Source organism: Sorex araneus, chromosome 4 (genome assembly GCF_027595985.1).
Source record: "Sorex araneus isolate mSorAra2 chromosome 4, mSorAra2.pri, whole genome shotgun sequence".
Taxonomy (NCBI): domain Eukaryota; kingdom Metazoa; phylum Chordata; class Mammalia; order Eulipotyphla; family Soricidae; genus Sorex; species Sorex araneus.
The window spans coordinates 98,312,258-98,330,691 of record NC_073305.1 but is presented as its reverse complement, the minus strand read 5'-3'; the positions used below and the strand labels follow the sequence as shown (position 1 = coordinate 98,330,691).

Below are 18,434 nucleotides of genomic sequence, written 5' to 3'. Positions count from 1 at the left end.
CAAATTAATTCAAGATTTTAGATATTTCTGGATGAATAGCTAGAAGCAGAATTTGCAATATTAACACCATATGTGTGGTTCTAAATATCAAACAGCTGGTTTATGCCTTATTTCTTTTGAAGTCTCTCATCTGGATATAGTCCTAATTCTCAGATGACTTTGCAAACTCATCCTAGCTGTTATTTCAAGTAAATTAATAAATGTTAAAACAATTGATTATATTTCAAATAAATGAGCTCAAAAATATTTATCTAATTACCAGAAAGATTGCATTTTCATCCTTGATTGCATTTTTAACCAAAGTGATTTTTATTAGTTGATAAATTAGCAGTAAAATAGAGAAGTTAGAACTGTGTCTTTATATCTGAACTCTGCCATTTATGAAGAAATTATATAATTCATTTATTCATCTGAAAACTGGGAATACAATTAAAAACTCAATTGTGTAGTTCACAGAATGACCATAATACAAGACCTTGGATTTAGTTTTCAAGTAGAGCACTTATTATAATTGTTTGCTTCATTTATTTCTAAGTGATAATTAGTAAAGTTTTATTATTATATTTCTCCCCCTCCTGAGATTGATAATGATACTGAACACAAAATAAGTGACAAAGCATCCTGGAAATTTAAATTCACTGGAACTTTGGTCTTTGTTGCAACAACAAAAAACCACAAAATTATACAATCATTGCAAATGAATTAAATTTTTTAGGTCTCATATTTCCTTAAACCCCATAGAGGATAGCATTTAGCTTTAAAATTTTCTATTCAAAGTACTTAAAGAATAAGATAGGATGGTTCATTTATCAAATGTTTCAATTACTGAAAAAATTGTCCTCCCATTAGTCTACTGATATGTGTCTCACCCAGTTCAGCAAGAACTTGAAAGGATCTTTCTCTCCACCATTTGACTTCAAGTGACATTTCCAATACTGAAATGATTGAGCACTTCCTCTTTTCTGAAACTGTCATTCTCTTTGTTCTCTCTCTTCTCACAGTCTCTGGAATTTCCTTCTAATTTGCCTCGCCATATCTTTTTTCTACCCGATTTTTTAATATTAGAATCAGTGTGCACCACTCACCTGTTTTCTAAGAATGTTTCCCTAGGTGATCTCATAAGTCTCTTCACTTTGAATACTATCAGATGATGAACCTAAAATTTACATTGGGCCAGAGAAACAGTTCCAACAGGCTAGAGTACGTGGTCTGCCTGCAGAAAGACCCTGGTTCAAGCCTTTTTCCCCTTATAGTCCCCCAAGTACTGAGCACTCCCAGGTATAGCACCAACAAAATAATAAATAACATTTATATCTCCAATCCAATCATTCCCTCTGAACATTATATCATTCGTGCAGTTGCATAACCAGTACTCCCTTTTAGATATCACACAACCTTTATATTATGTCTTTTTTTCCCATTGCCTTTCCTTTGTAGTTGCGGTTGTGATGAGCCGGGGTCATACTCATTTGGCATCCATACCTATTGGAAGTTTTATATTTGGTTGTAACTCTCCCACACTTTAGTTGAGATAATCCTACATACTTAGTTGTGGTGCACTGGGATTACACAGTTTTTTGAGACAGAAGGGATCTCAGTGAGCAAGTGGAATTCACCTTGTGGTCTTTTGCCTATAAAGCAGGTACCTTATTATTGAGCTATCTCCAGGATATTATATACTGCTATATCTAAATCAAACACTTCTGGTCACATTGTATTCTTTTCATGTCATTATATTAAATAATTAGCACGCTTATAATGTTCACACTAGAAACCCATCACATTGATCCTTTTGTCTTCCTCCTCACTATTTTCCACAAATAAGCCATCAAGTCATATCACTGTCACCCCCAAATTTGTTCTATCCCATGTTTTCCATTTCTCTACCACCTTACTACATCAATTTTCCTTGATTAGACTCAAAATCTTACCTACTAATTTCCCCAGTTCATTACTGTCTCCTGTCCAAATTTATTCTCTACATTGTGCTAGGTAGATTTTCATTCAAACTAAAGTTGAGGTCTGGAGAATGGCTCAGAGGCTAAAAGCACCTGCCTTGCAAGCAACATAATGAGTCTGATCCCTGGGTTCACTAAATTTACTAAATGCTACCTTGAAAGTTTTTAGTATTCACCAAATGCTACCTTGAAGTTCATTTTTTTAACTGAAAATTTTTTATTGAGACATTGTGATTTACAGTTATTCAAAATGAGTTTTATGTGTATAATTTTTTACACAGTTTTATTTAATAGTCTAAACTTTGCTTCAAAGAGCCCAAGTAACTGTTCTCCCACAATTTTAGAAGGACTGTTGACAAAATGAGTATTTATCATTGAAAATACCCAATTTGACATTATGACATATATGAGGACACTGTGAAACAGTCACTACCATCAAGTTAATGACCATTAACTTGAAAGTTCTGATCTCTGGAATCATCCACACTGTGCAACAGAGCATGCACTCTTCAGCACATAGCCAGATATGTGAGAATACCACAGCTACAATATGCAACTCTGGATAGCACCACCATTTAAAAAGGATGTGCAGCAGGGAGTACAACCCCTGGTGACCACCAGCGTACAAGTACTGATGAACACTCCAACCAAAATGTACATGAACAACACAACTAAATGGGCAAGACTGGTGAACAGATGTGTAAAGACTGCAACCAAAGTATATGAACTCCAGTGAAGAACAACGTCTGAATGTGTGAGCACCACAATCAAACAAGGGCCGTCTCAGGACATCGCCAAAACAATGGCCAAACTACATGATAAAACAACAAAGGGAAGTGAAGGGGAAAAAATAAATTAAAATAAATTAAAGTTGGAGCAGATCACTTCCCTTCTTCACCTCTGTGTCATTTCCCACTGTACTTCAAATATAGTACAGAAGATTTTATATATGAGTGTTCCATTTCTAGAAGGGGGAAGCACTTCTCACAGACTTGAAGCAATTCACAATGAGAAAAGAACTAAAAGTCCGAAAATAGGGCTTCCACAACAGAATACAAAGGACAGCACCAAGACAAGTAGGAGAGAGAGTGACTGGAAGTAACAGCAACACCAACACCAACATCAACACCACTATCCTCGTCACCAACCACTGTGCCAGGATGTGGAGACTTATGTTCAGTATGGGTCCTAAACTTGTGGGACTTTTCTTGGGGAGAAGGGGAAGGGCTGAAACCTTCATTATTCACACCAACTTCCTATTTGGATCAATGAAGGTGGGTCCTTGTAATTCTAGCGCCAAGGACTGGTAGGAAATAAACCCAAGGGAATTGAAGAACTATAAAAATAGAAGAGGACTGGAGCGATAGCACAGCAGGTAGGGCATTTACCTTGCACACAGCTGACCCAGGTTTGATTCCTCCGTCCCTCCCAGAGAGCCCAGCAAGCTACAGAGAGTATCCCGCATGCATGGCAGAGCCTGGCAAGCTCCCTGTGGCATATTCGATATGCCCAAAACAGTAACAACAAGTCTCACAATGGAGACATTACTGGTGCCCGTTTGAGCAAATCAATGAACAACGGGACGACAGTGCTATACAGTGCTAAAGAATAGAAAACCCACCCTTAAAGGCCAACAAGAAAACTCACTCACCCTGGAACCTAATAAACAAATGAATGCAGGTATAAATATCACCATAATCACAGTCATGTGGATCAATATACACCTATAGCATCTGGGAGAGAAGCAGAAAGCTTTGGAGATAAGGCCCAATTGAAAAGACAGGTAGGGACCATCTTGACAACCTTTCCCAATCTTGCTAATATAAGAAGCTGTGAGAGAATACAAGTTCAAACCTCAGTTCCACATGGCCCAAAGGAATGGCACATCCAACCTTGTAGGCCCTGAGCACAAACTGGGAGGCTCTGGTGGCCCCCAGACTAAACAGCTCTAACAGTGAACCATTAGCTTCAACTGGCTGAGTATTGTGAGCAGTGGACCCCAGGCCTCTGAATACTACTTGAGAGACCCACATCCCCCAAATATATATGGTGTGTAAGTATATATATGTATATATATATATATATATATGTGTGTGTGTGTGTGTGTGTGTGTGTGTGTGTGTACATATATGTCTTATGTCTTAGGATGTCTTTGAGACAATATCAAGATAAATAACATTCATTTTGTAGAAAGCAGAAAGGGTCAGAAAAAAGTATTTGAGGATATAATGGCCAAAACTATCTTAATCTGAGATAGAATGCAGACCACCAATACAAAATATCCAAAATATTCCAAATAAAATGAACTCAAAGAGATCCACACAACACACATTTACAATTCTCGAGACATTTGAAAATCTTCTATTTCAAGGGCCATCATCATTAACATCACTTCTTACCACTCATTTCTAGAATGTGTTTATTATTGAGTGTTTTGTTTTGATACTGATTTAAATAGAGAAGTACTCCACTCAGCCAGGAACATTAAGATAAAAAGAACAAACTTTTATCAAGGTCTCAAAACAAATTCTTCTAAACATTAAATAAAAACACCTATGAACACCTTCTAGAAACATCTTTAACCATTTGGTTCATTTGGTTCCCTGAGCACCTCCAGGAGTGATCCGTGAGAATGCGGCCTGGTGTACAGCCCTAAGCACAGCCAGGTATGGCCCAGGACCCTCTGTCAAATAAAACTAGAGTATAATTTCCTTTATATATGCTAGGACTGGAGCCATAGCACACAGCATAGGACATTTGCCTTGTACACGGCCAACCCGGGTTCGATCCCTTCGTCCCTCTTGGAGAGCCCAGCAAGCTATCGAGATTATCCTGCCCACAGAGAAGAGCCTGGCAAGCTACCCTTGGCGTATTCTATATGCCAAAAACAGTAACAACAAGTTTCACAATGGAGACGTTACTGGTGCCCGCTCGAGAAAATCAATGAACAACAGGATGACAGTGTTACATTGCTATACACTCTACTTGAATGTTCATAATAACTCGAGAAGCAGGCATTCCTGTCTTTAACATTACTCTACTTGAATGTTCATAATAACTCGAGAAGCAGGCATTCCTGTCTTTAACATTAGCAGGTATAGGATAATAACTCCATGTGCCATATGTCTAAGTTATTCAAAGTTAAAAATAAAGACAATATAAGTGATTAAAATATATGTAAATCTCTTTCCTTCTGATACTCAAAAGTCTAATGTTACTATGAAATCTTTCATAAGCTTAAAAGGCTAAAAGAAAAGAAGCAATTACCATTAATTTAAATGAAAACCTTTGAGAATTCCCAGACCGACCCCCAAAATAAACTACAAAATGATATTAAGCAAAATGTAAAATAGCACAAACATAGTAAAAACAGTAACAGCATGATAAACAGTCTGAAGTAGCTGGAAGGAGCTTGCTTGGGCACTCTCATTGTTCCGGGGCGCTGTGCTTGATAAGGACCGCTGCCAAAGACACTGAATGTTGGTTTCACTTTTCATCTTGTGTTACAAAAGTGAAAAACCTTTTTATATTTCTTCCAATGGCACACCAGTACTTATGTAAACAGGGATTGTGTGAAAACCAAGATGTCTGCAGAGAACAAGACCTGAAGTCCCCAATCAAGTTTAGATTGAATAGGGCAATGTTCAAGACATGAACATGTTCTAACTAGAACCACATTCATCCCTCATCTTTTCAGTTCCTAGTTTGTCAGCACCCTGAGGTCTCACCCCCACGTGTAGGGCCACGCCAACAGGTGTTGGCGTCCTGTCCAAAGCACTTGCAAGCCAGCCCCTCTCTGGACACCTTTAGGATCTTTTTACACCAGTTGTTTGGCCTCCCCTTGGGAAGATGGGCCAAAGAAAGAGTCTCCCAGATCCTGCAAGAAGGATCATTCAGTAGGGAATTTCAGGATCTTGCATACTCATGGGAAGTTTAGGCATTTGATAAACTCGTAATCCTGTGCTCAGCAAGAATAAGGCCATATTGAGCCTTCTTAAATATAGGGATGAGAGTAGGAATCCTCTGGCCAAGGTTGAAGACAGGTATTAGGTGCCTTGTACTTGTATTTACAAATATGAATTAATGGACAAAGGTAATGGAGAAGATATTAAAATCTGGGATTCAAATTAAGGTGTGAATGACTTTTTTACTGCACCATGATGTTTACTGCCAGGATATGAGTCTATCCTCTACACTTTCCTTGATATTGTCATTCTCTCTATATCAAGATTCTAACGGACACCAGGAAGTTCCTTCCCAAAACTATAAAAGACCAAGCAATGAATTATTGTGAATGTGTTAGCCCTGGCGCCCTGAGCAGGTAACAATGCTAGAGCTTATAGACACTCTAAAATCATCCAGACAGCCCTATGTGCAATTGATTTCTCACTTCCATGGAAGTAGCGAAATACTGGCTGCATGAAGGTCTGGACCGTCCCTCTATCTAAACAGCTACAATTATCACTCTTTGCCACTTGGAATAATTTTGAATTCTGCTTGGATTAGAGAATGAAGGGGGAAAGTGATCATTCCTTAAAGTTTCTAATGCTAAGAGTATTTAAATTGGACTATGAATGTGACGACTTAATCACTTATTAATACTATACATATGTACAGAGAACACAAAAAGGACAAAAAGGGTCAATGGTAAACTTTAATCTTTTATTACATTGACAGGATAGTGTTCTTATTATGTGCCATTGGGGACATGGCAATGGGACAAATAGGGGAAGTCTCTCTCTGTATCACTCAGGGAAAGAAGACTCAAAATAAATACACTAACATACTATCTTTAAGAGATAAATAGTAAGAAGGAAACAAGAGAAAAATGCGTAAATTGAATAATGGAACAGTGGCTTGCTATAAAGATGGTAGGGGATTGTCAAAAAATGCTTTTGAGTAAGTCAAACTACACCTGACTATGGGACATGAACAATTTGAGTATTATCTCATCTAGTATTTTATAATGCTCTTTCTGCATCTTTGAAATGTGGTATTAGATCAGAGCAATAGACCTGATTTAGAAATATTAGGTCAGAGCCAGAAACCTGCTATAGAAAAAGAAAGTATCACTAAAAAAGAAGAGAGAGGAGAAAATAGAAACTATTTGTTTTACGTAGGTTGTTGGCAGTCTCTTGCCCCTGTGCCTGGCTGTCTTCACCAGGGCCCCTCGAGCGAGGCAGGTTGAGTTTCTCTCCGCACCCTGAGCAGAGCCCTGGCAGCCAAAGACCTCCAGGACCCAGCCACAGCCATGCTCAAGGCCCCTCTGCACACGTTCGAAGGAGCCTCGCACATGAAGGAGCTGACAGAGGAACCCAGGTGTGCGGGACCCGGGGCTGAGATCTCCAAACCTGCTTGGATTGGGACTGGGCCTCCTCCACCCAGACCCCCCATTTTCCAGTAGCTTGGCAGCTACACCCACAAACTACCACAGTCGCTGTGTAATCCCATCAATGGCCAAGATCCAGAGACTACAAAACAACACTCCCGGAAGCACGCGGTTCTCCCTCTCAGAGAACCTGGCAAGGTACCGAGAGCATCCTGCCCACACAGCAGAGCCTGGCAAGCTCCCTATGGCATATTCTATACGCCAAATACAGTAACAATGACGGGTTTCATCCCCCTTACCCTGAAAGAGCCTCCAATGCGGTACCACTGGGAAGAATGAGTCAAGAGAGGCTGCTAAAATCTCAGGACTAGGATGAATGGAGATATTACTGCTGCCCACTTGAGCAAATCGATGATCAACGGGATGACAGTGATACAGTGACACAGTGATACATAGGCTGTTAAATGAAAAATGCTTTTCAAACTTTCGAAAAGGAGCTTTAACTTTTCAAATCACTGAAAGAACCTGTATTCAGAGAATTTATTATAAACAGAAGCTCTGTATTACTGGGTAAAGAGTGGATTTTAAAATCAAATCTTCCTAGCTACCCTCCAGATACCTGTATAAAATTCCACCAGAAAAATGTGGCCATACTGTAGTTAGCAAAATATCTTATAACTAAGCCAAAAGAGCAGGTGTCACATATCTGTTCCTTTACCAATATTTATAATCTCTTCTAATGAAGCTGTAGTACGTAAATTCTATAAACGTTTTGAGAAAACCAGCTGAAAAGTTATGTCGATTTGAGTCAAAGCCAAGGGTCTGGAAGATATGGTGAAAGTGAACTCAAGTTTTGCAAAAGAAAGCCCAGTTTTGTTTCAGAATTTTACCATTGACTATAAAGGGGAAAATGGACTTAGGATGCAGAAATCTTTCACAATTGAAGCAAGTTATATTATCTTTTAATAGTCTTTTAATTACCTTTTATCTTTTAATTATCTTTTAATTACAATAGCTTTTGTAATAGTCTACAGAAATATTGTGACCATTATGTTATAGCTGCAAGTCAAGCATCATCATTCATTTAAGGAAACAAGTGGAAATTTAAAAAGTTATCTTCATTTCTCATCCCCCCTTCCGTATCAAATCTCTATCAAAATGTGCAAGAACCATCACGAATAGATTTTATTACTCATCACTTTACAAGACGGTAGTTTTCTAGCTACCTTTGCTCCAGCACGTTATACTACACTAATAATTTGTGCTGGATATTTTTACATTCCTGTTTATAGTAACATCTTAAAGAAAAAAAAGAGAAAATATTGGATCTTATAACCTGTTTTGCTTAAACTTGATAAGTGGTAGCATGCACTATCAATTTGTAGGATAAATATAACCATAGGCAGTGTTATTTGGTGTGGGTGATACCATATACACTGGAAAATGCTAGAATAGCCTGGGGGACCAGTAGATCACTTTCTGGTTTTTGTTTTATTTAAATGAAGTAGATTTCCAAGGCAACACCGACTGATACTATTTCTGAAAATATAGTGATAGGTCAAGTCACTGTAGGAATCTCTGGTGAAAGGTAAGTCTATTTAGATTAAAATTAAACAAATGAAAAGTCGAAATTCTAAGACTCAGATATTAATTCAACTGTAGCACTGTAGCACTGTCGTCCCACATTCATCAATTTGCTCAAGCGGGTACTAGTAACGTCTCCATTGTGAGACTTGCTACTGTTTTTGGCATATGGAATACTCCATGGGTAGCTTGCCAGTCTCTCCAAGGGGGATGGAGGAATCCAACCCTGGTTGGCCTTGTGCAAGGCAAATGCCCTACCCACTGTGCTATTGTTCCAATCCTATTAACATTTTAAAAACTCAGGAGGTGGTCTTGCACAAGATACTCAGGAGGGCTGGAGTTCCCAGCTGATGATTTTTGGCCAGATGTTTCACATGAGGGTTCAAGGATGTGCAATACTCCTAGTGCCCTGCCATGTTGGGGATTGCCTGCACCACGACTGTGGAGTTTGGGGCACTTTTAGGCCATACCCAGTGGTGCTGAAGGGAACTTCAAGACCACATCAGTAATACTCAACGGACCATGTGGCACTAGGAAGACAAAGAGGTTGGCTGCATGCAAGGTAAGCTCTGTACTATCTTGTCCCCCATACGACCTCTCTAGCTCCTGGACTTAACATTTATATATGTGAAATGAAAAACTGTAGAGAATAAAGCCTTCCCCTACTGTCCAAAAAAATTCTATGGAATATTTTATGAATAAAAAATGGTATAAAGTGAAAAAGCAATTACTATTAGTGATACAGAAACATTTTTTAGCCATGAAGTAACACATAAAACCTAAGCTAAATATATGGATGGACAAAAGTATATAAAAAAATACTCTCACTTATCACCATACAAATCAAAACAACAGTGAGATATCATCTCAGGCCAGTGAGACTGGCACAAATCACAAAGAACAAAAACCAATACTTGCATGACTATGGGGGGATAAGGGGCCCTCATTATCTGCTTGTGGGAATGTCAACTGGTCCATCCTTTTCAGAAAACATATGAACAATATGAAAAACTAGGAATTTATCTAGTAATTTCAGTAATTTCACTTCTCAGCATTTAGGGAACTCTATTCAGAAAAGACACTTGCACTCCAATATTCACTGCAACATTATTCACAATAGCCAAATCCTGGAAGCAACCAGGTGTCTAAAGTCAGATAAGTGGATAAAGAAACTGGTATATATGCACAATGGAATACTACTCAGCTGTAAGAAAAATGGGAAGCCATAAAGTTCTCTATCATGTGGATGGAGCTGGAAAGTATCATTCTGACCGAAGTCAGTCAAATAAAAGTGAACTCTCATGGGCAGTATGTGAAGAAACAAAATAGGGGAATAACATATGTCCAAAGGCAGCAGTAACTGAGAACTCATCTTCAGTAGGAAGCTTACCACAGGGTGGGGAGGATAGGTGAGGGATCCTGCGACAATGGTGGGTGGAAGCAGACACCTGGCTGGAGAGTGTGGTGCTAGAATAGTTCAGTTATGAAATCCTATTAATAAGTTTATAAACCACAGTGCCCATTTTTTTAATTTAAAAAAGAAACAAACCTAAGTAGTAGGAGTATATGGTGAAAATAGGAAGTACATGAAAAATACACAGCTTATACAAAGCAGTTCCCAGGAAAGAAGCTAATGCGTGCTCTCTCTCTCTCTCTCTCTCTCTCTATCTATCTATCTATCTCTCTCTCTCTATCTATCTATCTATCTATATATATATATCTCTCTGTATCTCTATCTCTGTCTGTCTCTCTTTCTCTCTCTGTTTCTCTGTCTCTGTCTCTCTGTCTCTGTCTCTCTGTCTCTGCCTTCTCTGTCTCTCTGTCTCTGTCTTTTCCTCCCTCCCTCCTTCCCTCCCTCCCCCCCCACTCTGCTCAGAGTGGTATCATGTCTATAGTGGCTTCTGCAAAACCAACACTGAAAGCTAATTTTTTTCACCTTTATGTGTAAAAACAAAACCCTTTTCTGGTTTCTTTTGGTTAGTAGAAAAAAATTCTAATGTATACTTTTCGTAAGAGCTAAAGTGTTAAAATTCAAATTCTCAGAGAAAAGGGACAACAAGTATAAGAGAAATTACCTGTAGAACAAGAAAAGAAAGCTCAGTGGGCATTATTTCATTTATTTAGTAAGGAAAAACTATTAAAGAAGTTCTCTTCATTCACAGAAAACATAACCTCGTTCTTAATGTGTATTCTACTCTAAAATTGATCAAGTCTATGGCATGTTATTTATTATTTCTTTATTATTTTTCCATCACTTCAGAACAAATAATTGTTTCAATGTCATTATATCAAGTTCCCTTTGAGTGTGCTTAACCAATTCTCCCTGTCCTCAAGAGTTTGTATTGTTGACATCTCTAACCAAGTTCTGACTTTATTAATTTTTAAAATATTCTTCTCAATTTCAGTTATCACAAATAATCCACATTTTTTGAATTTCAATTCTCTACTGTTTCCACTGAAGTATCTATTTAAAGATTCCAATCTCACTAAAATTTTAAACTGATATGCTTGTTTTTTTCTAGTTTATCAACTTTTCCTCTTTGAATAGCTATATTCATTTTCTACCCTAATAATCTTAACAATCTCAATAATAATAATAATCTCAAATTATCTCTAATTTATCTCAAAATGAAAGATCAGAGACTCTTCACACCTAAGCACAGGTAAGAGAGCTACTATTGCCATCCTGCATTCTTCATCTTTCCATGCAAACTTCCTTGCATAATTATCTCACAAATGGCCTACAGCAAAACATCCAAAGAAGACCCTTTCGTCTCAGCCTCTCCATTCCAATCTCTCTTTGGCAGTCTATCTGTTCTCATCTCAGGTTTCACCCTAGCTAGGGTTCTCTGTCTTAACAGGCACATGACTGTTCACTCCCACCTCTAAGCCTTCACACATGCCATTCCTTCTGGCTGGAATGCTCTGCCCACTTGCTCTCTTCTGCTACGCCTTATTATCCTCTGCCTCCTTAACACATACATCCTCACGTGGCCTGCCTCAAATACTCCAGCTCCAATCTCATTCAATTTTTTTCCCCAGTCTCTTTTCACTGCTCCTGGAAAGAAGGTTGGAAGATATATACACAAACACACACACCAGCCTACAGAAACAAATATGGATCAGTTTATATATAATGTATTGTTTATAATACATTAGGCACAGATTATTTCAATGCTTCAGTTTAATTTGTATTTATACCGGGAATTAGCCATATAGCCATGGTTTCTCTCTTCATATCACTGGCCTCTAAAAATCACACACTCTATGTACCCACTGGACATTCCTGCCTGATTGGGAAGGGGGGAGGCAAGAATTGCAGAAGGAGAGGAAGGACCAGAAAGCAGATTTAAAATGTCCTATTTCTGAAGAATACCCTTGATATCATCTATTCTGGATGGCTTGCTTCCTTGGATCACAGTAAATCACTATCAGAGATGCTATCCCAGCTTTGAAAATAATCACACTTCATTTTTCTTCACCTTTTAGCTCTTTCTCTGACCTGTTCATGTCAGCTACTAATTCACCCCCTAGTCCATCCACACATCTTTTTGCTCCTTTCTTAGGAAAACTCTTTTAGATTCCTTGGTACCCTTTAGTAATAGCAACTACCTATTACTTTCTTCCTCTTCTAGCTAGGGAGAGAATCATTCTCTCCCCTTCACCCGTAACATCTCCAGATTGTCCTCTTTTTCATCCTGGAAACATATTCCTACCAAAAAAGTCAATCGTCCTCAAGAGAGGACTTTTCTATACCTTGTGCACCAACTGAACCCCTAAATATGTCAGGTTTTCCTTTGCAGGACACATCAAAGATCTACACTTGGAGAAGGCCCCACCATCCCTAACCACTGGCAAGTGTTTGAAAGGCCACAAAAATGAGTAGGCTGTGTTTTTTACTCTCTTCAAGAACGATAGTGTGGTTCTTTTTGTTTGTTTGTTTGTTTGTTTGTTGGGTTTTCGTTTTTTGTTTTTTTTTCTTTCCTTTCTTTCTTTTTTTTTCAGAAGAGGAGTCACCTTAGCTCTTCCTCTTTTTTTTTTTTCTTTCCTTAGGAATGAGGTGGGAAGACCTTTTACTTGGTTTAACTTCATCCCCTTCATCAACAAGCAAATGGATTTTTTTTCCCTAAGCCCCAGGACATCCTTCCATCTTGATTCTCCTAAGACTTCACCTCAGGCAGGAGATGAAAGTGGTCTTAGAACTGTGGGTAGGAGGCTGAACAATGATTCTCTTTGCCTTGCTTTTTTTCCCAGACCTCAAACTGTGGCTCATGATAGCGCGCTATTGTAATTTCCGGATAGTCCTATTAAAAGTCTCTGCATGAGGCTGGCTGGATAGTACAATGGGTAAAGCGCTCGCCTTGCACATGGCTTGTTCTGGGTCCAATCCCTGAACCCGCCAAGAGTGATCCCTGAGTTCAGAGCCAGAAGTAAGCCCTCAGTGGGTGCTGCCCCACTCCCAAAACTTGCCCAAAGACTCTCAGACACTCCGAACTCGGGGTCTTCCTCTTTTGAACCCCCAGCTCATCTCCTGAGGCTGACAAGTCTGCACCCAAGTTCCTCTCCACCTTGCCACCAGCCGGGACCGCTGAGCTCCCGGAGCCTGGGCGGGCCGACCAGGTCCAGTGCCTGCTCCCTCCCTCCCTCCAGAACCTGCCCGGGTTCGCTTACATGCCCTCCGGCTCAGAACCAGCTAGCTTGCCTGGCCGCGCGTTTGGTTCCCGGCCAACAAACTTCTTCGGGACCCCGCAGCGAGCGCCCTAGCCCGGCTGCGCGGCGCCTCCACCCTCCCCAGCGCCGCGCCCGGTGCCGGCGGCGCCCGCGCGCTGACGGCGGCGCGGGGTGGGGGCCGCGTTCCCCGAGCGCCGGCATCGGGACGTTCTCACGGCCGCGGCGGCGGAGACTGCGGGGACTGCGGGGACCGCGGCGGCGCCCGGGCCGGCCGCGCTGCGCGTGCTGCTGCAGGGTCATTAAGGAGTTGGGGCCGGGAGGCGGGAGACCCGGGATGCCGGCCCGCACGCACCTCTGCACCCAAAAGCTCCCAGTCCCCCTTTTCCGTGCACCACCACCCCCCTCCACCCGCCACACCACCCCAGCCGCATTTGGTGGGGGCGGGGGTGCGGAAAGGGGGGGAGGGTTGAGCCTGCAGGTCTGAATAGGTAACCGCGGGCGGGAAAGCCAAGCACCGGAACCCTGAGTCTCCCAGTTTGCACCCCTTAAATTGTCGTCTCGCTGCCGGGGGACAGGGAGGCGGGTAACGTGTCCGTCCGGCAATCAAAAGAATATACATATTTACATATATGTATATATGTACACACATACATATATATGTAATTTTCAACGGCCTGAATTGATGTTGAGTTTATTCGTTGTGCGTTTTTTGGATTGGATTTTTCTCCCGGCTTGGATGTCCGTTCTCACCCGCATCAGCAGTGCTCCTAGTTCTGCTTCACAGACACCCAGAGAACACCCACCTAGAACTAAAGTCATAAAGCACGAAGCCTGCATTTCGGGAGCAGACGCGCCAGAACTCCATGCTAGGCGGCCCCTCCTCTGGCCACACCGTGCCCCCACGTTTGCCGGAGGGCCCCCCGCCTGAGCTACCTCTGGGAATGTGTGATTGCAGGTGTGCGCTGCTGGGAGGGAGCCGCCGAAACCCAGGGAGAGGACGGGCCCCCCGTTTCTGCGTTTTCTGGAAAAGCGGATGCGCGCAAATGGACAGAAGCCGGAGCAGATGACACATGCCCGTGGGCGAGAGCGACCGAGGGGAAGGGCCGGTGGCCGAGAGCTCCGCAGCTTACCTTGACCGTGCGTCGGAGCCCCTCGGAGGCGCAGTGGAGTCGCGGCCGGGCTGCCGCACCGCCGAGGAGTGGCCCGAGCGAGCTCCCTGCGAGTGGGGAAGGGGGACGCATCTCTGCCCTTATTAGTCTCGCCCAGTGTGACCCTCCCACTCGCCGAGGACGGAGGACTCCGCGACACAGGACTCCTCCAACTCATGCCCAGGTTTTCCTCAATGACAGCCAGGTCGCCTGAGAGCGGCGAGTTGCTACCTTGCAGCTTTCTGTATTATTAGCAGTTTCCCAAATAGAAAGACCGCTGGAGAGGCAAAGGGCTTCGAGGTTCTCACTTCTGATTAGCAAAGTGTCTTCAAAGTATCGTGCGCCAGCAGATGTTCACAGGTAGATGATTGGCTTTTTAACAGTTGGGCTAAAAAAAGGATAGAATGAATGGTTGGGTTTGCACCTCAGGAGTTTCTATCAAGTTAGTTTGTCTGGAAAGCCTCTCCCTCTCGCTCTTGGGCATAAGGTTGTGTGATTTGGCTTATCTTCCAAAAAAAGGGTTTTGTGATTTTTAAATACAGTATCTTCTTTCTGGTGGATTGGTGCTAGGAAGCTTAGGTTTTGAACTCTTTGGGATCCTTTTGAACGCGTGGAAGGGACTTCCTGCTTTCACCCTCCCAAGGGGTTATCTATGTCTGTGTTTGTGTGTACAAATACACACAACAAGTAGGTATAGAAAAGTATCTGTGTGGGTGTTTAAGATAACAATAGACCCATTGTGTGCATGTGTACACACGCATTTGGAAGAAAACAAAACCATTATCAAATGCATAAGAGTAAACCAGGCATTCCAAAACAGACACATTGGTTTAATGTTTTTAGTTGAATATTGCCACGGTTGGGGAGAAAGGATGAATTATATTATTGATCCAGAATGGTGAAAATTATTTCAGTTTAAAATTTACTTCAAATTATAGAACTATGCTTCACATGTCAGCATTCATAGATCAATATAAAAATAAATTCAGGCTGACAACAAAATTAAGGAAGACCTTAAGGAAAATTTCAGGAGCCAACTCTTGCCTTCATTGAAATGAAACTATCAGAGTCAACTAGTGGTTTTTAAACTTTTCATTGTAATTAAAATACCTGCCCTTTTAAAACCTCCTATTCACAGTGATGCAAACCATGTTTATATGTCAGGATTTTGTACTTCCTGATGTCTTTTCCTTCCATGTTATTTTCATCACTCATTTTTGGTGGACTATGGAATGAGGACTATGGAATGAGGCCAAGGAGGGAAGCTATCACGAGTCACACGGCTCAAGTGGCCATTTGAAAGGCATGATTCAACAAAGCTGCATCAGATTTTCAGTAATCATTCTCTAATTTTAAAAAATGTTATTTATCCTATTTGAATTATTTTCCTTAAGAAACTGTGTTTTACTTTTTAGTAAACATAAGATACAAACTTCCAGGCTCTGTTCCCCTAATAGACTATTAGAATCACTTATTTACATTTCATCCGTACCTTTTTAAATAAGGTCCTAAAACTATCTCACAGGAAACCTGAAATATTGCCTCTAATTTTTTGTTTTGCACAAGTAAATCACTTATCTTCAGCATTGATTTAATAAATCTGAATAGCTTTATAATCTTTCTAATATTTTTTAAAATAGCCAAACTCATGTTTCTGTTTCTAAGTCAAATGATGCCTTTTCTACTCACAATTTAAGGAGAAACAACAAATGAATAAATATAATTTTAAAATATTATTGTCTATTGCTTTCCTCATTTCTAAATAGATCAACATCAGGGATCAATAATATTACTGTGTATTTCTTTCAAAAAAGGTTTAAATCTAAGTTAGTTTCATCATACAAAATTTTATAGCCCAGGTTTTAGGTCTTTTATTCAATGCTTTTTTATTGAATCTAAAATGACTAAGTAAAAAGAGGCCCTATCCAAGCATCTTTTTTTAAAAATCTACCCTAAATACAATTGTAAGTATTGTACCTAAATGCAATTGTAAGTATTGCACTTGCACCTGAAGCTATAGATGGTGAATGAATACCTGAAAATAATATGGTATCTTCTAGGACTTTTTATTTCAACATTGTTCGAGGCTTCTTATATTTAGTTTAGTTATGCGTGTATTTAAAAATATATATATTTAAAGAAAGTCCTATCAACACTTACCTACCAAAAAGACATATTTAGCTATTTTTATGTCATGAGTTATAAATTCCATTTGATAAATATAAAAAATTCGATATTTGTAATCCTCCACTTACATAATTTAAGTGTCATTTAAATGAACATTTCCCTATGCTCTGATAATTGCCCTTAATAAACTTAAAGAATATATATTTTTTCTAAGTCTTCTCAGTGCCTACTGCTTTATGGTCTCCTTTATACTATACTTCTATATTCCCAACAATGTTGCATTTTTTTCATTCCCCCATTTAGAATTTATTTCATTTTTCTCTGACTTCAATAGTTTCTATTTTCCAAAGAAGAAAGAATTTCAGCATTGCCCCCAAGCTAACTTCTTCCTTACCAGACCATAAGAGTGTTCATTCTTTATTGAAATTACAAGTTACAGCCATACATGAGTTCCATGTATATTCCATGGAAATACTTCAATGCATCAATAGTCGATGAACAGACTTCACTGTTAACTGTAATTACTAAATCGACTTGTCATCCTGGCTAACATGTACTTCCTAGTCTATTTCTTTTTAGACCATTATCATTTGTCATATTCTCAAGGGTGAAAGGATATACTCAATCAGCTATAAAATTTTAGAATCATCAAAGTAAGTTAGGACATTTTGAATGTTCAATGTTATTTTTACCATTGCTTCTGAAAATAATTCTCATTGAGAAATATGTCACTGATTGTTTTTGTGTTTGGTTTCCTTCCTAGAAGTCATTCTTGCTCCTAGATATCCATGCAGCTTAGAAATGAGAAGTTATCACAGATACGACTTTCACTTAGTTTAGTAGCTATTCCACTTCCTAGGGATTGGTGACTCTGAAAGGAGATTTGACAAAAGACAAATGCCCGATTAGGAGACATGTCTATTAATATATATCCAAGCCAAAGGTCATTTTTTTTTAAAATGGAGAGAGTAGAAATGCCAGTAGAAAAATAGGCAAAATGTGAAAAGGAAATTTCTGAAGGAAATAGAAATTGGCATAAAAAATAATCAATTTAATCAGTATTTCAAAGATGCATATTTATAAAGGAACCATTTTTTTCTATGCATTTTGCCAGGATTCATTTGATTGTACACAGTGTTAAGATAAATGAGAAGCATTATCAACACCTCTAGAAGGAGCACAAAAAAGTTCAGTTTTTCTAAAAGGCAAATTAGCCATGTGTATTAAAAGATCTTTAAAATGCACATAGAGTTTCTTTATCCCACTCCTCTAAAACAGGAACTATGGTTATTTCTTGTTCGGAAGATAGGATATTTTTATTTCATTCTTTTGCTTACCTGTAATATATAAAAATTGTAGTATGCCTTACTGTGATAAAATATACAAGTGTGGTGTTTTATATATGTCCAACAAATTAATAAGGTTTTGTGGTTAAGAGAGCTGAAAAATTTGCCTTTCAAATACTCTTCTGTTCTTTTCAGCAGGTTTTCACAGGTGAAAATTAGTCTGTAGCTTAAAGCAGTTAAACTTGGCCTAGTAATTTCACTGGGAAGCAGATATCAAAATGTTCATCCAACATGCATTTCTGAGTGCTTCTTAAACTGAGCACTGTACAGT

General features: G+C 39.7%; 1 protein-coding gene across 1 annotated transcript in view; it reads right to left on the bottom strand.

The window, feature by feature from the left end:
- Positions 1-15,017, bottom strand: part of COL19A1 (collagen type XIX alpha 1 chain) — a 383,293-nt gene extending 368,276 nt beyond the window's left edge. The window contains exon 1 of the mRNA XM_004605970.2: positions 14,673-15,017. Coding sequence (XP_004606027.2) covers positions 14,673-14,783 — 111 coding nt within the window. The 5' untranslated portion in view covers positions 14,784-15,017. The remainder of the gene's footprint in view (positions 1-14,672) is intronic.
- Between the last annotated feature and the right edge of the window lie 3,417 nt (positions 15,018-18,434).